The sequence below is a fragment of the Pteropus vampyrus genome, unplaced genomic scaffold, assembly GCF_000151845.1.
Source record: "Pteropus vampyrus isolate Shadow unplaced genomic scaffold, Pvam_2.0 Scaffold103, whole genome shotgun sequence".
Classification (NCBI taxonomy): Eukaryota; Metazoa; Chordata; class Mammalia; order Chiroptera; family Pteropodidae; genus Pteropus; species Pteropus vampyrus.
The window spans coordinates 1,525,763-1,542,461 of record NW_011888884.1 but is presented as its reverse complement, the minus strand read 5'-3'; the positions used below and the strand labels follow the sequence as shown (position 1 = coordinate 1,542,461).

The 16,699-nt window shown below is 44.9% G+C and overlaps 1 protein-coding gene across 7 annotated transcripts in view; it reads right to left on the bottom strand.

Annotated features, from left to right (window-relative positions):
- PTPN3 (protein tyrosine phosphatase, non-receptor type 3) overlaps positions 1-16,699 on the bottom strand; it is a 106,080-nt gene that overhangs the window by 16,079 nt on the left and 73,302 nt on the right. For all 7 annotated transcript variants that reach the window (XM_011364940.2, XM_023533466.1, XM_011364937.2 and 4 more), the window contains 5 exons: positions 12,737-12,923; positions 12,504-12,581; positions 11,189-11,245; positions 9,973-10,129; positions 7,147-7,307 (listed from right to left, as the gene is read on the bottom strand). In XM_011364940.2, coding sequence (XP_011363242.1) covers positions 7,147-7,307; positions 9,973-10,129; positions 11,189-11,245; positions 12,504-12,581; positions 12,737-12,923 — 640 coding nt within the window. The remainder of the gene's footprint in view (positions 1-7,146; positions 7,308-9,972; positions 10,130-11,188; positions 11,246-12,503; positions 12,582-12,736; positions 12,924-16,699) is intronic.

Sequence of the window (16,699 nt, the reverse complement as noted above, 5' to 3'; positions counted from 1 at the left end):
AATAGAAGTGTTGACTTAAATTATGGTATAGTCATAGTACAAAATTATGTGCAAGGAACACAAAAATAGATTTAAAAATATACATTTGGAAGGATCTCCATTCATCTATTTTTAAGTGAAAAATGCAAGTTATCGAATAATATAGTAATGACCCCATTTCTACAAATAGCGACATCCACACAACGTGTGTATAATGTATGTGTGTATACTGATGTATATATGGGTATGTATAAACTATATTTACATGAGCATTGGAACAGTATGGAAGGATAGTACCCACCAAATTATTTGTAATTTATAACAAAGAGAAAGAAGCTAAAGGAAATGGGGGTTAGGAGACTATTATTTTTACTTTGGCTGTTTCTGAATTACTTGAATTATTACAATGAGAATTATTTTCTAAATTCAAATGAAGTGAGAAAAAACTACAACGGGAGAAATTTAAAAACTAAAAGCTGGGTAAACAAAGCTAAGACTTTTTTGGACCTTTAGAAGGCTACACACATATTTATGTCTGTCTTGCTAAGGCTAACACTGGATCCTATTTCCACTGAATTGCCTCAGTTCTATCCATACTCTTAGTTTCTGAAGGTGTTAAGGGCTGGTTTTTAAGTTCCCTTAATTTATTGATTCTTCTTCAGACCTTGTGAGCTGCTCAGCAGGCTGGGTATGACAACACTGCCCTGAGAAGGTGGTCCCAAGTGAAAAGTGATGCATTGGAAACACAGTGTATCTTTTTGGAAGGGTCAGGGATGGAGGGATATGAGTTAAAGCCCATTACATTAGCCAGAATTCAAGACAAGGTTCTTTCAAGAACTACTCATTGGAAAAAATACAATTTGTTTCGCTTATTTCCAGGCTAGAGCTCCCAGTTGCACACAGCTCCCTTAAATTCTGCCCTAAAACAAGAGCGATCAGGAGGCTGGAGACAGAGTCACAGGGACAGAGGTTGTAAGACCACTTAGTTTTATTAAACGCTATTAATTTTTATGTCCTAAAGTGTTCTATTCTCATTGTATCAGTGTACTTCTAAGAAGCTGTGAAACTAAAGGTAAATTATAAAAGATGTGCTGACAGGGGTTACTATGGAACAACCGTATTTAAATTCTAGTATCAATTTCACCAGCTCTGGCCTCCGAAGACAGAAAACTGAACAGTGGGAACTAGATCTCTCCAGCACAGTATGGGCAGGATGGTAAAATGATACAGCTTTGCCAGTTTAAACCTTTCTTCTTTGAAAAAGTCATCTAATATGAGAAAAAGGGCATCAGGAGATGACTCTGATCTCCTCAGAAATCTGGCCCAAAGCTGTGAGATCTAGTCACATCTCTCAGACGAGGTCTGCAGACACTCGACTGGCTCCAACCAGTGGATGGTGGCGGGGCCTGCACAGCGGAAGCACTCCTACGGTACATCCGCATGAAGGTGGAAATCTCACTGGAATCTTGAAGGCTGAAAACCCGAGGAGTAGGAATAATAAGAGAAAAGACAGGAAAAAGAAAGGGGTGGGCGTGGGCGTTGAAGGGACAATGGATAAGGAGAGAGCAAACAGTAGAAACGGACACCCTTTGACGCCCCCAGCAGTGACCAGAGTCGAATGCAGGGCAAGGGCTTCCAAAACAGTGGTTTGCTGTCTGCTTCCTGTGTCAAGCTCTACACCTAATCCCCAGAAAGGCAGGTATCCTGTTAGTTTTGAATACCACCATAAACCTTAGGCCAGCACTGTGCTGGCACATAGTAGGTGCTTAATAAAAATTTGTAGCATGAAGGGACAATGAAATCTGCTGCTCTGAACAAAGGGTGCAAACCACTTGAGTAAAGCACAAGAGGTGGCAAAGAGCCACATAATGAAGTAACGATAAATTTTTCATGAAGGTCCTGAGAGGTTGTTTTCCTAGAACCACATCGTAGCCATTATAATTCACTACTCACGGGTAGTCTGCCCACACTGGGGACTTCCCTTTTCCCTTGAAACTGACCCAATCCAAGGGCAGGTACACTGTCTAGAAGGGACTTGGAGCCTCTCTTTACCTTCCCATAAAGGTTTGCTGAAACGAACTGACATTGTTCCTAGTAATTTGGGGAACTTTAATAGTGTTACTTTAAATACACAGTCCCGGATGCAGATCCTACTGCTGGCATACTCAAGTATTCTCGCAAAGTCCCTTTCGCAGATAATGACCACAAGCTGGGAGAGCACTTGTAATGTAAAGCCCTCACAGTTCGCTCCCTTGTCTTCTACACACATCATATAACATTTTCCTTTCTTAAAAAAACAAAACAAAACAAAACAAAAATTTGAAAATTTAATAAAAACAAAACTTTTTTGGGGGGTATGAGTTCTAATTTTGAAAGTACAATTACATTTGCTAATTGCCACATGTGTCCATTTAAACCTCTCATTAAGTCTTCAGCTACCTTTGTCCTTCCAATTCAACTCTTATAATGATCATAGAAGCCAGTGAGTCACTTGTTTTGACATTAATGGATGTTTCCTATAATGTGTGATGTAGAATCGAGTTAAGAAAAAACAGGTCAGAAGAGAGAAAAAGATGGCTTCTGGTAAAGATGGAAGATGCTGATGTGGTATGGGCGGGCCTGAGTTTGACATGACCTTTGGTGGAGTCTTACTGCTTCTAACTCATCCGTCAGAGAGGGAGGAGGACAGATGTTCCTCATTTTCTATCAACCACATTCCACAAGTCTCCAGAGAGGTCTTTACTGGGCAAAGAGGCAGGGAAGTTGCAAGTCCCCGAGGGGTCACTGGATGAGGATGAGGGTCTTCTGCTGGGAAGCTGGTTCTCAAAGGACAACTAAACATCATCATTTAGTTTTTATCTGGGGATATCTATGCTGAATGCACATCTGTCTTGCTTAAACAGAAAGCACAACTGAGGGAAAGCATGAATTGAGTCGCAAGTTACTTTCAGGAAGAAAGGCAGCTGGGGCTGCATGGATGGATGAGCTCCTTAAAGGAAGAGTGTGTCCTGGAGGTGGTTATATAGACTTGTCGCTGTGTGGATCCCAAATCTTTTCCTTTACATGACACTCAGAGGAAAGCCCTACCTTGGCTGAACAGAGTATTCAGACAGTTTGAGGCCAATTACAGATGCTGCCACATCCCTCACACTGAGCAGCTCAAACAGTGTAGCTGCTGGAGGGAAGGGCTCATGTTGGGGTTGGGTAACGAGCTGGGTCGCACCCAGCAATGGTGAGTTCTGACAAGGGACTAGACTTTTGACACATTTTCTGATCCTAGTTCTCTGACCAGTTGTGATGCTGGGAAAGTCCTTTCACCTTCGAGCCTCATTTTCTTCATCTGTAAGGATTGACCCTAATAATTCTGGTGATATCTATTCAACAGAACTGTTTTGAGAGGCAACGGAGACAACATATGTGAAACACACTTGCTAGATTTCAAAGTTCGATAGAAATGCTAATTATTAAGTGTGATTTTGTTACAGCTGGGACCAAATGCTTTCTGGAACACATTTGTGATTGTTTACTAAAAGCCACAGGAGCAACAGGGGAATTCTCTTAGTGAAAAAATGCCTCAAAGCAAGCTGTGCTGAAAATCAGCTTGTCATCATGGGAGGGATTCCGTGGTGGCCCAGCTACCCCAGGGCGGGCCCTCTGTGTGGTGGAGTGAGTGGGGTGGACACCTGCTAGGAACCAGCTACCTCTTCCTGCTCCAGTCCAGACACAGCCCCCATCGGCCAAGCCACCCACCTGCCCACAGCCCTGGAAGAGCACATGCAGGACCAGAACTGCCAGGAATCTGGAGTGACACAGCCCCGGGTTCCAACCCCACTGTGATGTGACCACTTTCTGTTGGGAGACTGGGCATGTTCTTTAAAGTTTTGGAGCTCTGGAGCTTCTATTTACAAATAATGATAGTTGTGACTTTTTATTGTGCTCTTACCATGTGCCAGACAATGCACTGAGTATTTATTTCATTTAACCCTTATTTACACCCAATCCATGAGACACCCAACTGACAAATGGGGAATTAGAGGCCACAGAGGTTAAAGGACATGCCCGAGGTCAGATAGGAAGTGAGTGGTAGAGCCAGGATTTAAAGTCTGTTTGGCTCCATGTGGCTAAGACAGCTTCTCAGATCTTTTCTCTGATGTTGTACCGGTCTAATAACTCTCAGACGAAAATACACTGTTGTTTGCAAAGGTTATATAGTTGTGAAGAGAACAAGCTCTTGAGTTGGCCTGCCTGAGTTCCAATCAGGCTATGCCAGTTACTGTGAGGTAACCTCCCTAGACTCTGATCCTTCACCTATTCACTGAGGTAACCTCTCCAAGACTCGGATCCTTCATCTATGAAACAGGGACAAGGACAGCATCTATCAAGGGCTGCTGTGATAATTCTATGAGAAGATGCACATCGCCCTTCGCATATAGTAAGTGCTCATTAAAGGTTTCCCTTTGTATTAGTTTCTGGTTTGACCTGGTTTCCTTTAGAATTCTTCTCTAGCAGCTGTGTAAGACATCTTCCTCCACCTATAACAGTGGCTCTGAAATTATGTTCCACAGACTAGGGTTCCTTCGGTCAGTGTGGGGAGACTGAGGTAGGGCGCTCCATGTACCCCGGCAGCTTCATCACAGCTCTGCGTTCTGGAGTGCTGCAAATGTTATTTAAAAAGAAGGTTTTCTCACTGAATTTCTAGGAAAGATGTAGACTAAATGAAGGAACTATGTACATAACTAAAATTTAAACTAAAATTTCTATGTTCTCCGTTTCTTTCGCTGTAGAGTCACTATAGGCTCTAAAGGTAAGACAGGATGGGCAGCAGTTCTGGTACGATCTTTACCCTCCATCCTTTGGATCGGCTTGCACATCAAAACCTTCTGGTGATCTTGTTAAGAGAATCGATATCTAGGCCCCAGCATGGCTGATTCAGTAGCTGTGGTCTGGGCCCAGTTGATCAAGCTCTTCAGTGACATCCATACAGGTGCTCGGAGTGTCACCTTTTGAGAAACACGACTCAAAAACATAGGGGATAATAGGTGGATACTTCTCTCTAAAGCATTTTTAAACTTCGTAATGAAATCTAGTGAACATTATTCGAGGAAAACCTTCTGTGGGATTCCCATATGTAAAACATACAAGCGGAAGCACCTGCGTGCAGGGGATTTTCTGGAGCCCTGGTAAGACCACGCTTGGTTTTTCCTTACTGAGAGCCCACAGCGCCTCCTGGTGGACTGTCCGATCAAAGACAAACTCCTCCCGCTGGGTTGAAGGACTTCCATGGCCTGGAGATGTCTCCCAGGGCTCCTTGCCATGGTTCTCACCTGTTTCCCTAAGCTACTTGGCACCCTATGAGCTTGGCCTGCGTTCAGTTCGTGACCTTCTTGGAATATACTCCCCCCTCCACACTTAATCCCATCCATTCTCTATTAGTAGTACATCTCACCCCGGAGGACTTCCTGGAACCTTCTCGCCTGCAGTTTCCACAGAACATGTGTCCGGTGCAATCAAATCTTGCCCTATCTTAGTCTTTAGTTGTTTCTGGGACTCATAATACAGCCCCCCTAAATATACCAAAATCAGACTGTAATTTTCTTGGGGCCATAAATCTCCTTTCTGCTTCCTAATGTTTCTTATCCCACGTCTGGCACATAATACCTAATACACGCTCGCTGAATGAATGAATGACTGCCCAGTGTCTTTCCCCTTTCACAGACCCCATACCAAAAAAAAGAATAAAATTGATAAACTCTGTACCTGGCTTTTAAGTTCTCCTTGTTCCAATCATTTTGGATAGTTTTAAGATATTAAGTATTAGTGTTTAAAACATATATTTCGATTTTGAAAATTTTCTTTTAAAATCTTAAGCCTACAAGGCCTCCCGCAGGCCACTGGAAAAAGGGTGCTCTTTCTTTGTAGATATTTGGTATATGTCTATGAATTCTACCCCAGTAATTATATTATCTCTACCTTCTTATTCTGATTTCATTTCCACAAGATATGAACCTATTTTTTGTCTATGTTATCTGTCAAGGCTGTTAAGTTTAAAATTCTCTATTTCAGGGGCTGGGGTGAGGTCAATTATCTTCATCTTTTACTTTTGGGTTTTCACTTTCTACTGTTGTTCTATATACATTGCTCTAAAACTGTGTTCTTTTACATGCTATTCCTTACACCATTATAAAATAAACCTCTCACTCAGCACTCTTTGCTTTTCACTCCTTTTTGTTCAATATTCATACCATTCATGCTTTCTTGAATCAATGTGTGGTCACATCCTTTTGACAAAGTGTCTAGTTTTACTTCTGTGACTTTTTCCTTTATACGGTTAAACGATGCATTGCTGATTCCTGCTTTTGATCCGACCTGAGACTCTCTTTCCTAATTTGTGAATCCAGACTGTGTATGCTGGCATTAAGCACGATCTATTTTATTTTATACTTGGCATATTTTAAATTTTAGTGCCTTCTTTGTGCTCTTTTATTGCGTGAACTATTGTGCTGTCTTCCTACCTTTGAAAAAATTTGGATAAATACATTCTATTTTCATTCTGTTACTGATCAGATCAGTAAAACTGACTTAAAAACCGAGACTTCTTCGGTCCTGCTTTGTTTTGTAAGAAGTCTCTGCGTGTTGTTAGTCTCAATGCCATGATTAGCGGTTCCCCTAGGGAAGGAAGATGGCGTCTGATTTTGGTTTCTACTCGAGTTCTATAGGGTTCTGGGGGACTGAGGAAGGCAAGCTGCTATATGCCCTCATGGGACGACACTCACGGCTCCCAATTAGAGTGGGCCTGCTGAGGTCAGGGATGGGGCTCCTGCATCACCCGTGGGCGCTCACCCACACCTCCTCTCCACCACCTTCTACTGCTGAGTGTTTCCAGCTTTTGTGCTGGCAACTCAATACGCTCAGCGGCCCTCCTCCTCAATTTCTGACATGTTCTTCATGACTACTGAATGGTACTAGAACAAGAGGGTGAGGCAGAGTTCAGTGACAGACTGTGGTACCCATGCCCTGCTTTCTAGGCCAGTCCCCCCCCCTCCCCACCCCAATGCCCTAGTGCTCTGAGGCCTTCCTGTGTTCCCAGGATGAGCACAGGCCCCCAGTGTCTCAGCTGATTTGGCAGCTCCTGTGCAGCCCACTGAGTCAGCCCTCGGGCTCTCTTACCTCAAATTGGATCAGCACCGTCCCACTTTCAAGGCCATTCTTTAGCTGTTCCATGGATCCCTCCAAAGTGTCCCCACCCTCTGGACACATGGGGAAAATGGCCTCTGGGAAAAGCTGGTTCAGTTCATCTTCAGATTTGATATCAGCAAATGAGTGGACGGCTGTAGCAGACAAGAAAGGGTACGTCTAGCATATGTGGCAAAGCTCTGGAGATCCCTTTTATCCGCCCAAATTATACTTATGACACCCAAATGCAGATGGGTTATAACACTTTCTTAAATGATTAAGCGCACAGTAATAATTTTCAACAAAGACACTACTTCTTGTTGAATGATTCAATATGCATTAATTATACAAAATGACATACTATTCTGGTTAGTTTACGATGGTGTTTAGTACTCAAAGGCTTTTGCCAAACGTAAGAGAAAGGGAAAGAATGTTTTTAAAGAACATGTATCTTCTCCCTTTGTTCTCTCTGACCTGGTTCTTCTTTAACCCATCCCTCAACCCTTCTCAGTTCCTTTTCGTCTGCTCCTTTAAAACAGACACTTTCCTGGGCACTGGTGTGAGGTCCTATGCGCTCGCCATGACAACACCGTCCCACAGAACTTAGTCAATCTCTAACTCATGGCTACTTTTAGGTGGGAGGTTCCCAAGTAAACATCTCTAGTCTTAACATCTCTGAGCTTTGGCCCTACCTCTTAAATCCTCCCTTCACGTCAGACTCCGTATGAATAAAATTAACCTCGGACTCCGCTTCCCCCTCCCCCTACCCCCCCTGCACCTTCCCCAGCCTCACGTGCCCCTTTCCATCTACTGTCACTTCCTTCTCCAATTTCCCAAACTGGAAACTTTGGGATAATCTCTGATTTTTCCCTTTCCACCCAGAAGGGGACATCATTCCCTTATTCAAAGGCCTTCATTGGTTTCCTACTGTCTTCAAGATAACGAGAAAGGCGAGGAAAGCAACAGCCTGTGCGTTTCCCTGGAGGTGGACTGAGACCTCACAATTCTGGACCAGCTGTCGTTATCTCCATTATACAGATGAGGAAACTGACTCTCAGGGCAAAGTTGTCCAAAGACCCAGCCTGTCAGGGCAGGACACATGAATTCAGTCCGCATCTGTCTGACCCTAAACAGCATGTTCTTCTCACTGACCAGAGAAGCTCATCTCTTCTGCTACTTCGGTGACTTCTGTCATTTCAATTACTCTCTACGCTGTTTACTTAGTTTTCTTTCAATTGACTCATATTTTTTACTTAAATGTATGTTTAAACAATAAACATTATCATTACAGTTAGAGAAGACCAGTGGCACTGCTCTTTTAGCTCTAATAGTCTATACACATCTGTTTTTCTCACCTTAGACAGGTAGGACTGCTCTCCCACTGGTCTCCCATGAAGGCCAGCACACCGCAGGGTGCATCAGGTGACACAGGGGCCTGCTCTCAATTACTGGATTCTTTTATTCTCTATTATCTTGCAGCCTTACCAGCCACACAACAGCTGTAACCTCTCTGTGACTTGATTTCTCTATTTCCTCGCTTGGGGATAACAATACTAACCTTATAAGAATGTTATGAGAATTGAAGAGGATAATTACATAAAGCAATTACCACAGGCATCAGCCACTACTGCTAATAAATACCTACTATGTACCCAGCAGGGTGCTGGGATTTGATGGGGATGGGGCAGTGGGGGTATGGGTAGGGATCTAGAGCAGGGGTTCCCAATCTCCTGGTATCAGTCCATGGCCTGTTAGGAACCAGGCCGCACAGCAGGAAGTGAGCGGTGGGCAAGCAAATGAAGCTTCATCTGTATTTGCAGCCGCTCCCCAGTGCTATTCTCACCGCTTCAGCTCTACCTCAGATCATCAGGCATTAGGTTCTCATAGGAGCAGTGGTCCCTGGAGCCAAAAAGGTTGGGGACCACTGATCTAGAGGATCCAGTAAGGCCTCACGGAGGAGGTAGGATGAGAACTGGCACTGGATGGCTCTGGACTGAGAGTTTTAGTGGGCACAGAGACAAGCCAGGGGTATGGGGTTGTGCCCACACCTGTGATGTCAGAACAGAGATCAGGGCCAGGGCTTTGGGTCACACGCTGCATTTACCTTCAGTATTTTAAAGCTGGGCAGGAGCATCCAAGGACTCAGCTTATGGTTTCATAACAGCAAGAATAGTAATTGTATTCAGGAGAAGCCATCCTTCGAAAACCTACCGCTACCAGGCAGCATTGTAGGTGCTTTCCAGTACGAGTACCATTTCATGTCCACGAGAACCCCATGAGGTAGGGACTGCTGTTACCCTCATTTTACATTAGAGGAAACAAATACAGACTGGAACTTGAAGAAATTTGCTCAAGGTCCCTCAACCCCTAGGAGGTGGAGTGAGAATCACTCCAAGGTAGCCAAGCCCCTCCCGCCCTGCTTACTGCCTCTCCAACAAACCCATATATGCACATGAATAAAATATAACCTGATCCTTCCACAAAGGGTTGAAAATGCAAATGCCTGCAGGGCCAGGAAGCTGACAGAGGTGCACGGTGAGGGCCCCGTCAGCCTGCCAGGAACTGGGACTCATACCTCTATAAAGGGGGTGCTGGGTGCTGCCTGCCCCCAGAGGACTGAGCCTGAGGGGCCGGGCCCCACATGGGAAGATCTTCACATTTTTCCAGCGAGAAGTCAGATATCAGGTTGTTATATGAAAGTTCTTGATTTTCAAATGTTGGCTGCAAGCGCAACATTTTCAGAACCACAGAAGGGCCAGAGAAGGTCCTCCTTCGTTAAGGCAGTGTCCCTGTGGCGCCTCCCCCGCAGGTGGCGGTTACCTTTCCTCCTGATCACCAGGGCCAGCTCCCGCGTGTGGGACTCCCGGCTGGCTTTGATGAACATCACCACTTGGTCATGGGTGTGTTCTGAGATGTCCCGGCCATTGATTAACACGATTTGATCCCCTTCGTTCAGCTTAGGAATGCAGGTGTCCGCCTGAAGGGAGAGTAAAAGCGCGTTTTCCCGGGTTCCCATGACGCGGTCCTCCCGGGAAGAACCCTGACGCGCTCTGAGCCCAGACACTTGAGCCCGTGATCAAGTTCTGCTCCTCTCCCTCAGGTACTATCGTCATTGTTTTTACATCCGCTGCTATGACGACATGGCGGCTGGTTGTGGGATTTTAACAAAGTGCTGCTCAGAACATAAGTTATAAAACATTTCAGAATAAGGCTAAGAAAATCAGGGAAGCCATTTCTCTATGGCAGCCGACCTTCGCTTATCAATGAAACTTAATGACGATGATGCTTCTGATCTTCTGTTCTCTAGATGGGCTGTTAGAAAATGATCTGTCAGCTAAAAGTGACTAATTATCTGTCTTGTAGTGGAGAAAGCCTTCGTGAGCATAAGACCAAAGGCAGAAACCACAATGGAGGGAAGCAATACACTCAACAGTGTAGGAATGAAAACCTTATTTGAAACGGGCCATGAGCAGTGAAGAAAAAGTAAACTGCCACCTTAAGGGCTACTTAAGAGTAAAACCCCCAAACTGGTACCTTCTTAGGAGGCACAGTGACTTTTTTGGTTCTCATTGCTCTAAAAAAAAGCAAATGATTTGCTGAGGTGACCTAGACAGAGGGCTGAAGACAAGTGGTGGTGGGAAGGGAGTGAAGGGTCCACATGCACACTCAGGGTGAGCAGAAAGCAAATTCTATGCCTCAATTTCCTTCTCTTGATCAGTACTTCTAAATTTTAATGTGCACACCTGTCACCTGGAGATCTTGTTAAAAATACAGATTCTGGCTCAACAGGTCTGGGGTGGGGCCTGAGAGTCTGCATTTCTAATGAGCTACCAGGTGATGCTGGTACTACAGCTTTGGGGACCACACTGAGCAGCAAGGTTCTGCAAAACAGGAACTTCATTCTTTCTTTCCATCTACATGCATGCATGTACACACTCCCTTTGCTGCTGGCAAAACAGAAACAAGACACTGAAACAGAAATCTGATAGACTTAGGGAAAAACAAACACGGGAAGTAATGGAACATGTTTACTTACAGGCGACTCTGGGTTTATCCTAGATACCACAAGAGGCATCTTTTGATCCACTCCTCCCTGTAAACATGTGAAATTAAAAGCATAATAACACTTTAGTTCACGGCAACAAAGACATGCAGATCTCTCTGGCACAGGGGAGGACTCCAAGTTCACTTTATCCTGTTCTAATCCCAGAGATGGCACCCTTTCAGAATTACAAGGTTCCTGAGCCCTCTGGGTCTAGTGGACTAACAAGACTGCTCAGAAGCCTCCCACTCCTCCCACTGCCGTCCCCACATTCCATGAACTGAAGGCCCACTCGGAAGAAGCACGCTCCTTTAAAAAATGCAAACATGGGCAGGAGACGGACTCCAAAAGCATAGCCTCTAAGTGCTGCTGGACAGCGAGTTTTCAGTAGAGGTGACAGAAGCCACGGAAAAGGTCACACGTTGTGAGGGTTTCTGACCTCAGAGATCAGGTCATTAGCAGAACTGCTGGGGGTACAGGGCAGGAGTGGATGATGGCAGCTGCAGGGTGGACAGCAAAGACCACCTGCTCTCATTTTGCTCTAGAGTAGAAGTTGGTAAACTTTTTCTGTAAAGTACCTGATAATATAGATGTTAGGCTTTGTGGGACAGAGGGCTCTGTGGCAACTGCTCAACCCTGCCACCATAGTGCCCAAGGAGCCATAAACCATTTGTAAATGAAGTGGTGTGGCTACGTTCCAAGAAAACTTTATTTATAAAAACAGGCCATAGTTTACAGTTAGACTAGAGACAGGCAGAGGAGGGTGATGGCCTACAAATGCCCCCGCAACTTTAACCACTGTTCTCTCTTACAGACTTAGCAATGCTGAGGGACGCTCCTAATAACCCCTCTTTAGGGGGGTAGATCTGCTTGCCAACTGTGTGCCCTCATCTCTCTGGGCCTTAGTATGCATCTGTAAAATGGGTTTAAAAATATCAACTTCAAGTCTACGGCCATGCCACCCTGAACATGCCTGATCCCGTCTGATCTTGGAAGCTAAGCAGGGTCGGGCTTGTATGGGAGACCACCTGGAAAGACCGGGTGCTGTAGGCGTTAAAAAAAAAAAAATCAACTTCAACGCTTAGAACTCAATAAGGTGATATAAATAAGTACATAGTAAGTGCCAAGCACATAACAGGGCTTCGGTATGAAGCAGCTGCTACAGCCACATAAAAAGCCTCCAATTCTGAGAGCTGAGCCAATTTCTTCATGCAGCCTCAGGTATGCGGCATGTTTCCAATGGAAATCAAAAAGTCATCTACGGATTGCTTCAGAGCATAAAACTTCCTTATAAATATATACAACATACCTTTAGATTAAATCCAAATTTTCCATCTTCATCTGGTGTGATACGGATCAAGACTAAGTAGCCATCGCCATTATCATTCTGGAAAATGTTGGAAAGAGATCAATTATGTTACTTCCCTCTCCAGGGGTTTCTTTCAGTCACAACTACCTAATTGCCCATGAGGTGCCTATGCACAGGGAAGCCTGGGTGGGTCATCTGGCCACTTCAGTGCCGCAGGACCTGAGCCTGCTCACCTTGTCACAGTAGTACTGGCTGGAGTCCTCGGTGGAGCCCCCTTTGGTCACCCTGTGGAAGTCCTCTAAGAACTGCTGATCTACGCCATCTGGGGAGCAGGATCCTGGAGCATTTGAAGATGGAGACACAGAACTGGATGACTTCCGGGTCAGGCAGCCTTGTGTTGGATTGTTCTCGGATATACTCCTTCATCATGGGGAGGGAGGATATATTTTAATAACTGGATTCATATTTTTAGCAGAGTAAACATTACTGACCGTTGAGGCCTGACATCCTACGGTTGTCACGAATCCTTGGACCCTTAGAAAAGCTTTGAAGGTCAACCTCAGGGCTCTGGCACAACCAGAGTCCATCTGGCTTAAACGTTACCATTTTTAGTTTCGGGAAAAAGTGAAACTGTATGTTTTATTTTTCTCTAATATAGGTCCTTCTATATCTTAGAGCTGTACTGTCCAATATGGTAGTCTTCAATCATACCAGACACATTTCGAAAATAGCCAAAGGCAGCCAGTGGCTCCTGTATTGGGCAGCATAGTTATAAAACATTTCCATCATCACAAGAAGTCCTATTGGATGGCGCTGTCTTAGAGAATTACAGAGCATTAGAACTAAATAGACTTCTGTGGTCATCTGGTCAAATTCCCATTTCACAGGTGAAGAAACTGTGGTTGAGAGAGGCTGAGTGACTTGCCCAAGGTTACACAGCTTTCCCTTTACTTTACAGACAGAATTCTGATGGATGTGAGCCCCCGAGCATCTCCTTCCTCTCCAGGCCATGCCAAGTCTACTCCTGACACTTGCAGTAGACCCTCGCCCCATCTCTAACCTCACAGAGCCACAGGGATTAACCATCTCAGCATCACTGTATAGGACACTCAACTTCTCTGCATCACACTCACCCACACTAGATGTGGTCCACCCTGCTCCCCCACCCCCAAGCCACAGGCCTACTATAAGATGCCTTAAAAAGCCTACGGAATATGGGATTTTCCTCATGTTCTATAGACTCTGCCACCTTCTAACCTCACACGAGATTAAGTGATGGAAGAGGTGAGCAGATGAAGACATTCAGTGAAACAGAAAAAAAAGGTGCTGCCACCTCATGAAATCTTTATTTCAACTCCTATTCATGGATTTTTCATTAATTTAGGGCTTCCGTTTCCTAGTCAGTTCAAATTAGCTTACTTCAAATTAAAATCTGTATCATATTCACACAGAATAATTCACAACCCCAATTTATTTGAATATAAAAATTCAGCAACAGACTGGTATAGGAAGGAATAATAGCTATATACAAGCTAAGAGTCTGACCTTATGCAGGTTGAGGGAAGAGTGTTATGCATAGAAAGGAATTTCAGAGACAGGATATTTGGAATTTAAGCTGTATATAAGTGCATGTTTTCAGACTAAAAATGAATGAGACTTCAATTTACTTAAAGCTAAAAAAAAATTCCCAAGTAGGGTAACTTTATCAAATTTTAATGTTTACAAGAGCACCCCTACTGGCAGAAAAGGCAACTGCTTGGTATTTCCTAGACAAAATCGAGCCAAAAGGGTTTGGGAAACGCTATAGTCAGTTCTATGGGGGATGGGGTGGGGGGGATCTGAATCTTGAATATGAAGAAGTTGCAAGTAGCATACACACTTCAAATGTTTGGAAGGCTCTGGAGAGTGACAGCGATGGAAAGTGTGAAGGGCACGTAAACAAAAAGCAAGGTGACAAGGCAGAAGAGAACAGACTACTAATCAGTAAAATTCTAACATATTTCATAGTCATATTTAATTTCTAAATTTTGAGTGTGTGGATCACATCATATAAGGCTTTGAAGCATTTTTCAGTATCAAGTGTAACAATCTTATCTAAATGAGCCCACAGAACTATAAAGGACATATTTCAAACTCCTTACGTGCCCGATCCTACAGGGATGGAGAGGTTACTTTTAGACAGTAATTTATTAAACACACGATGATATTTTTTTGGCCGATCCGCCGTGTACAGACGTTCCCTGTGGGCTGCACTCGTGTTCTGCTCAGCGGGGAGAATGGACAGCAGATGGTGAGGAGGACATCGAATGACGAGAAGCAGCGGGAAGGTGGCAGCTGGAGGCAGCACGCGGATGCCAGGAGTGGAGATGCCGAACCAAGTGGGTTCCCTCCATCCTTGGGCAGGATGTGAGGTGCTAATGGGAGAGAGTCTCGTGGGTGGGGAGGGAGAGGGCCAGGCCGCTGTGGGTGGGGCCAGGGTGCCATGGAGCAACCGCGAAAGGAGCAGGATGAGGAAAGTGAGGAGACTGTGGCTGGATGAAGCCGGCGACTGGGGAGGAGGAAGCTGAAGCAAGGGACTTGTCCCTGGCAGGAGGGGGACACTTGTCAGAGGAAGGGGGGCTGTCACTGCCACCTGGGAGCCAGAGCAGCCAGGGAGGGACTGACCACACCCAGCTCCCTGGGGATGAAGGGACAGAGACAGACGGACAAACGGGTATTCACCCCAGGAGACAGATGCTTCAGGACTGTAATCCTGACAAGTTGCAGGAACAAAATCCAAGACAGAATTAATTGTTCTGGAGAGAAGCAATGTTAAAGAAACTAAAAATGGCAGGACTGACCGTGAGAAAGAAGGACCCCGCGTGACGCTTCCATTACCACCCTTTCCTAAACCCTAGAGAGTTACAAAGACCTCTCCCCGCCACGCCTGTGAAAAGAGCGAAGCTGTGCTCCCACCGAGGGTTTCAGCTCTAACCAGGTGGCTAGCAAGGTGGCATTCGCTAGCCATTTCCTGTCCTGTTTCTCTCGTGAGTCTATGAGCTTGTTGGGGTCAGGAGAGACCCTAGTCCTCTTTCTAGTCCTCTTCTAGTGCTCTTAACACATGGCCAGGCACACAGCGAATGCTCAATTAAGATGCTGAGTGAACGAAGAGAAAAATGACTTCACGTGATACCTGGGATTCGCTGAGTTACTCTAAAAGAGCACGGAATCTCTTTGGTAACCTGGAAATGCGGGTGATAAGAGACGGTGGGTTAAATAGTTCTTAGTATCTGCGAGATCAGAGCTCCTTGAAAATGTCATGTTTAACAAGATCCCCTGAGGATCTTGTTAAAATGCAGGCTCTAACTCAGCAGGCCCAGGGCAGGCCTGAGAGTCTGCATTTCCAGCAAGCTCTCAAGTGAGGCTGATGTTCTGGGCCGTGGCCAGAACTGTTGTAGCGAGGGGCTAGAAGAAGGGGTATCAGCTCTCTTTTAATGCAGCGTTTCTTTGGAATAAAATTCCTGGGGAAATGTTTCATAGGATCCTCACATAAGAGTCACCGAGAAGCAAACAAACAAAAATACCGTCTTCAGTATGGGTTTCTAAGGCATGGAAACATTCCTCACATGACATTCTTAGCTCTGTAATAAATGTCAAGGGCCCAAGATCAAAACTTAACTCAAGAAGTTGCTGATGTGGCTGAGAGTATATGATTCAGATATGTTGTTCTCTGAGCTTTATGTTTCTTCACTAATGGAATCACGGGTTATGCAACTGTCCCCCCCCTCCCCCACCTGCCCAGCTGCTCCCTCAGATATGAAGACGCCTCGATGGCATAAAAGCACTGATTAAATTTCATGTGCTTTGTCAAAGTTTAATGCCTCTGCCTATATTGCTGCTTTGGCTTTTTTATTATTGGTGTTTTGCCTAGAATACTTTCTCTTTCTCAATTCATGCTTAAATTCTCTGATGAGAATTTCTCATCGACATAGGCCCCGCAGCAGCACAGATGACAGCTCACAGATGACCGTTAACCAAAATTCGGCAAAGTAAAATTTTTTGATTTCTTGGTGTGCAGATACTGTGTGATGCTGCTCATCTGCTATGGGAACGTGATATGTAAGTAGCAGAGAGGGCATCCCATTGTGAAAACTTGGGAGCTTGTTTGTGCTTTATCTGAAGTCCCCTTTTGCTTCACGTAACCATCTGTTCATCTG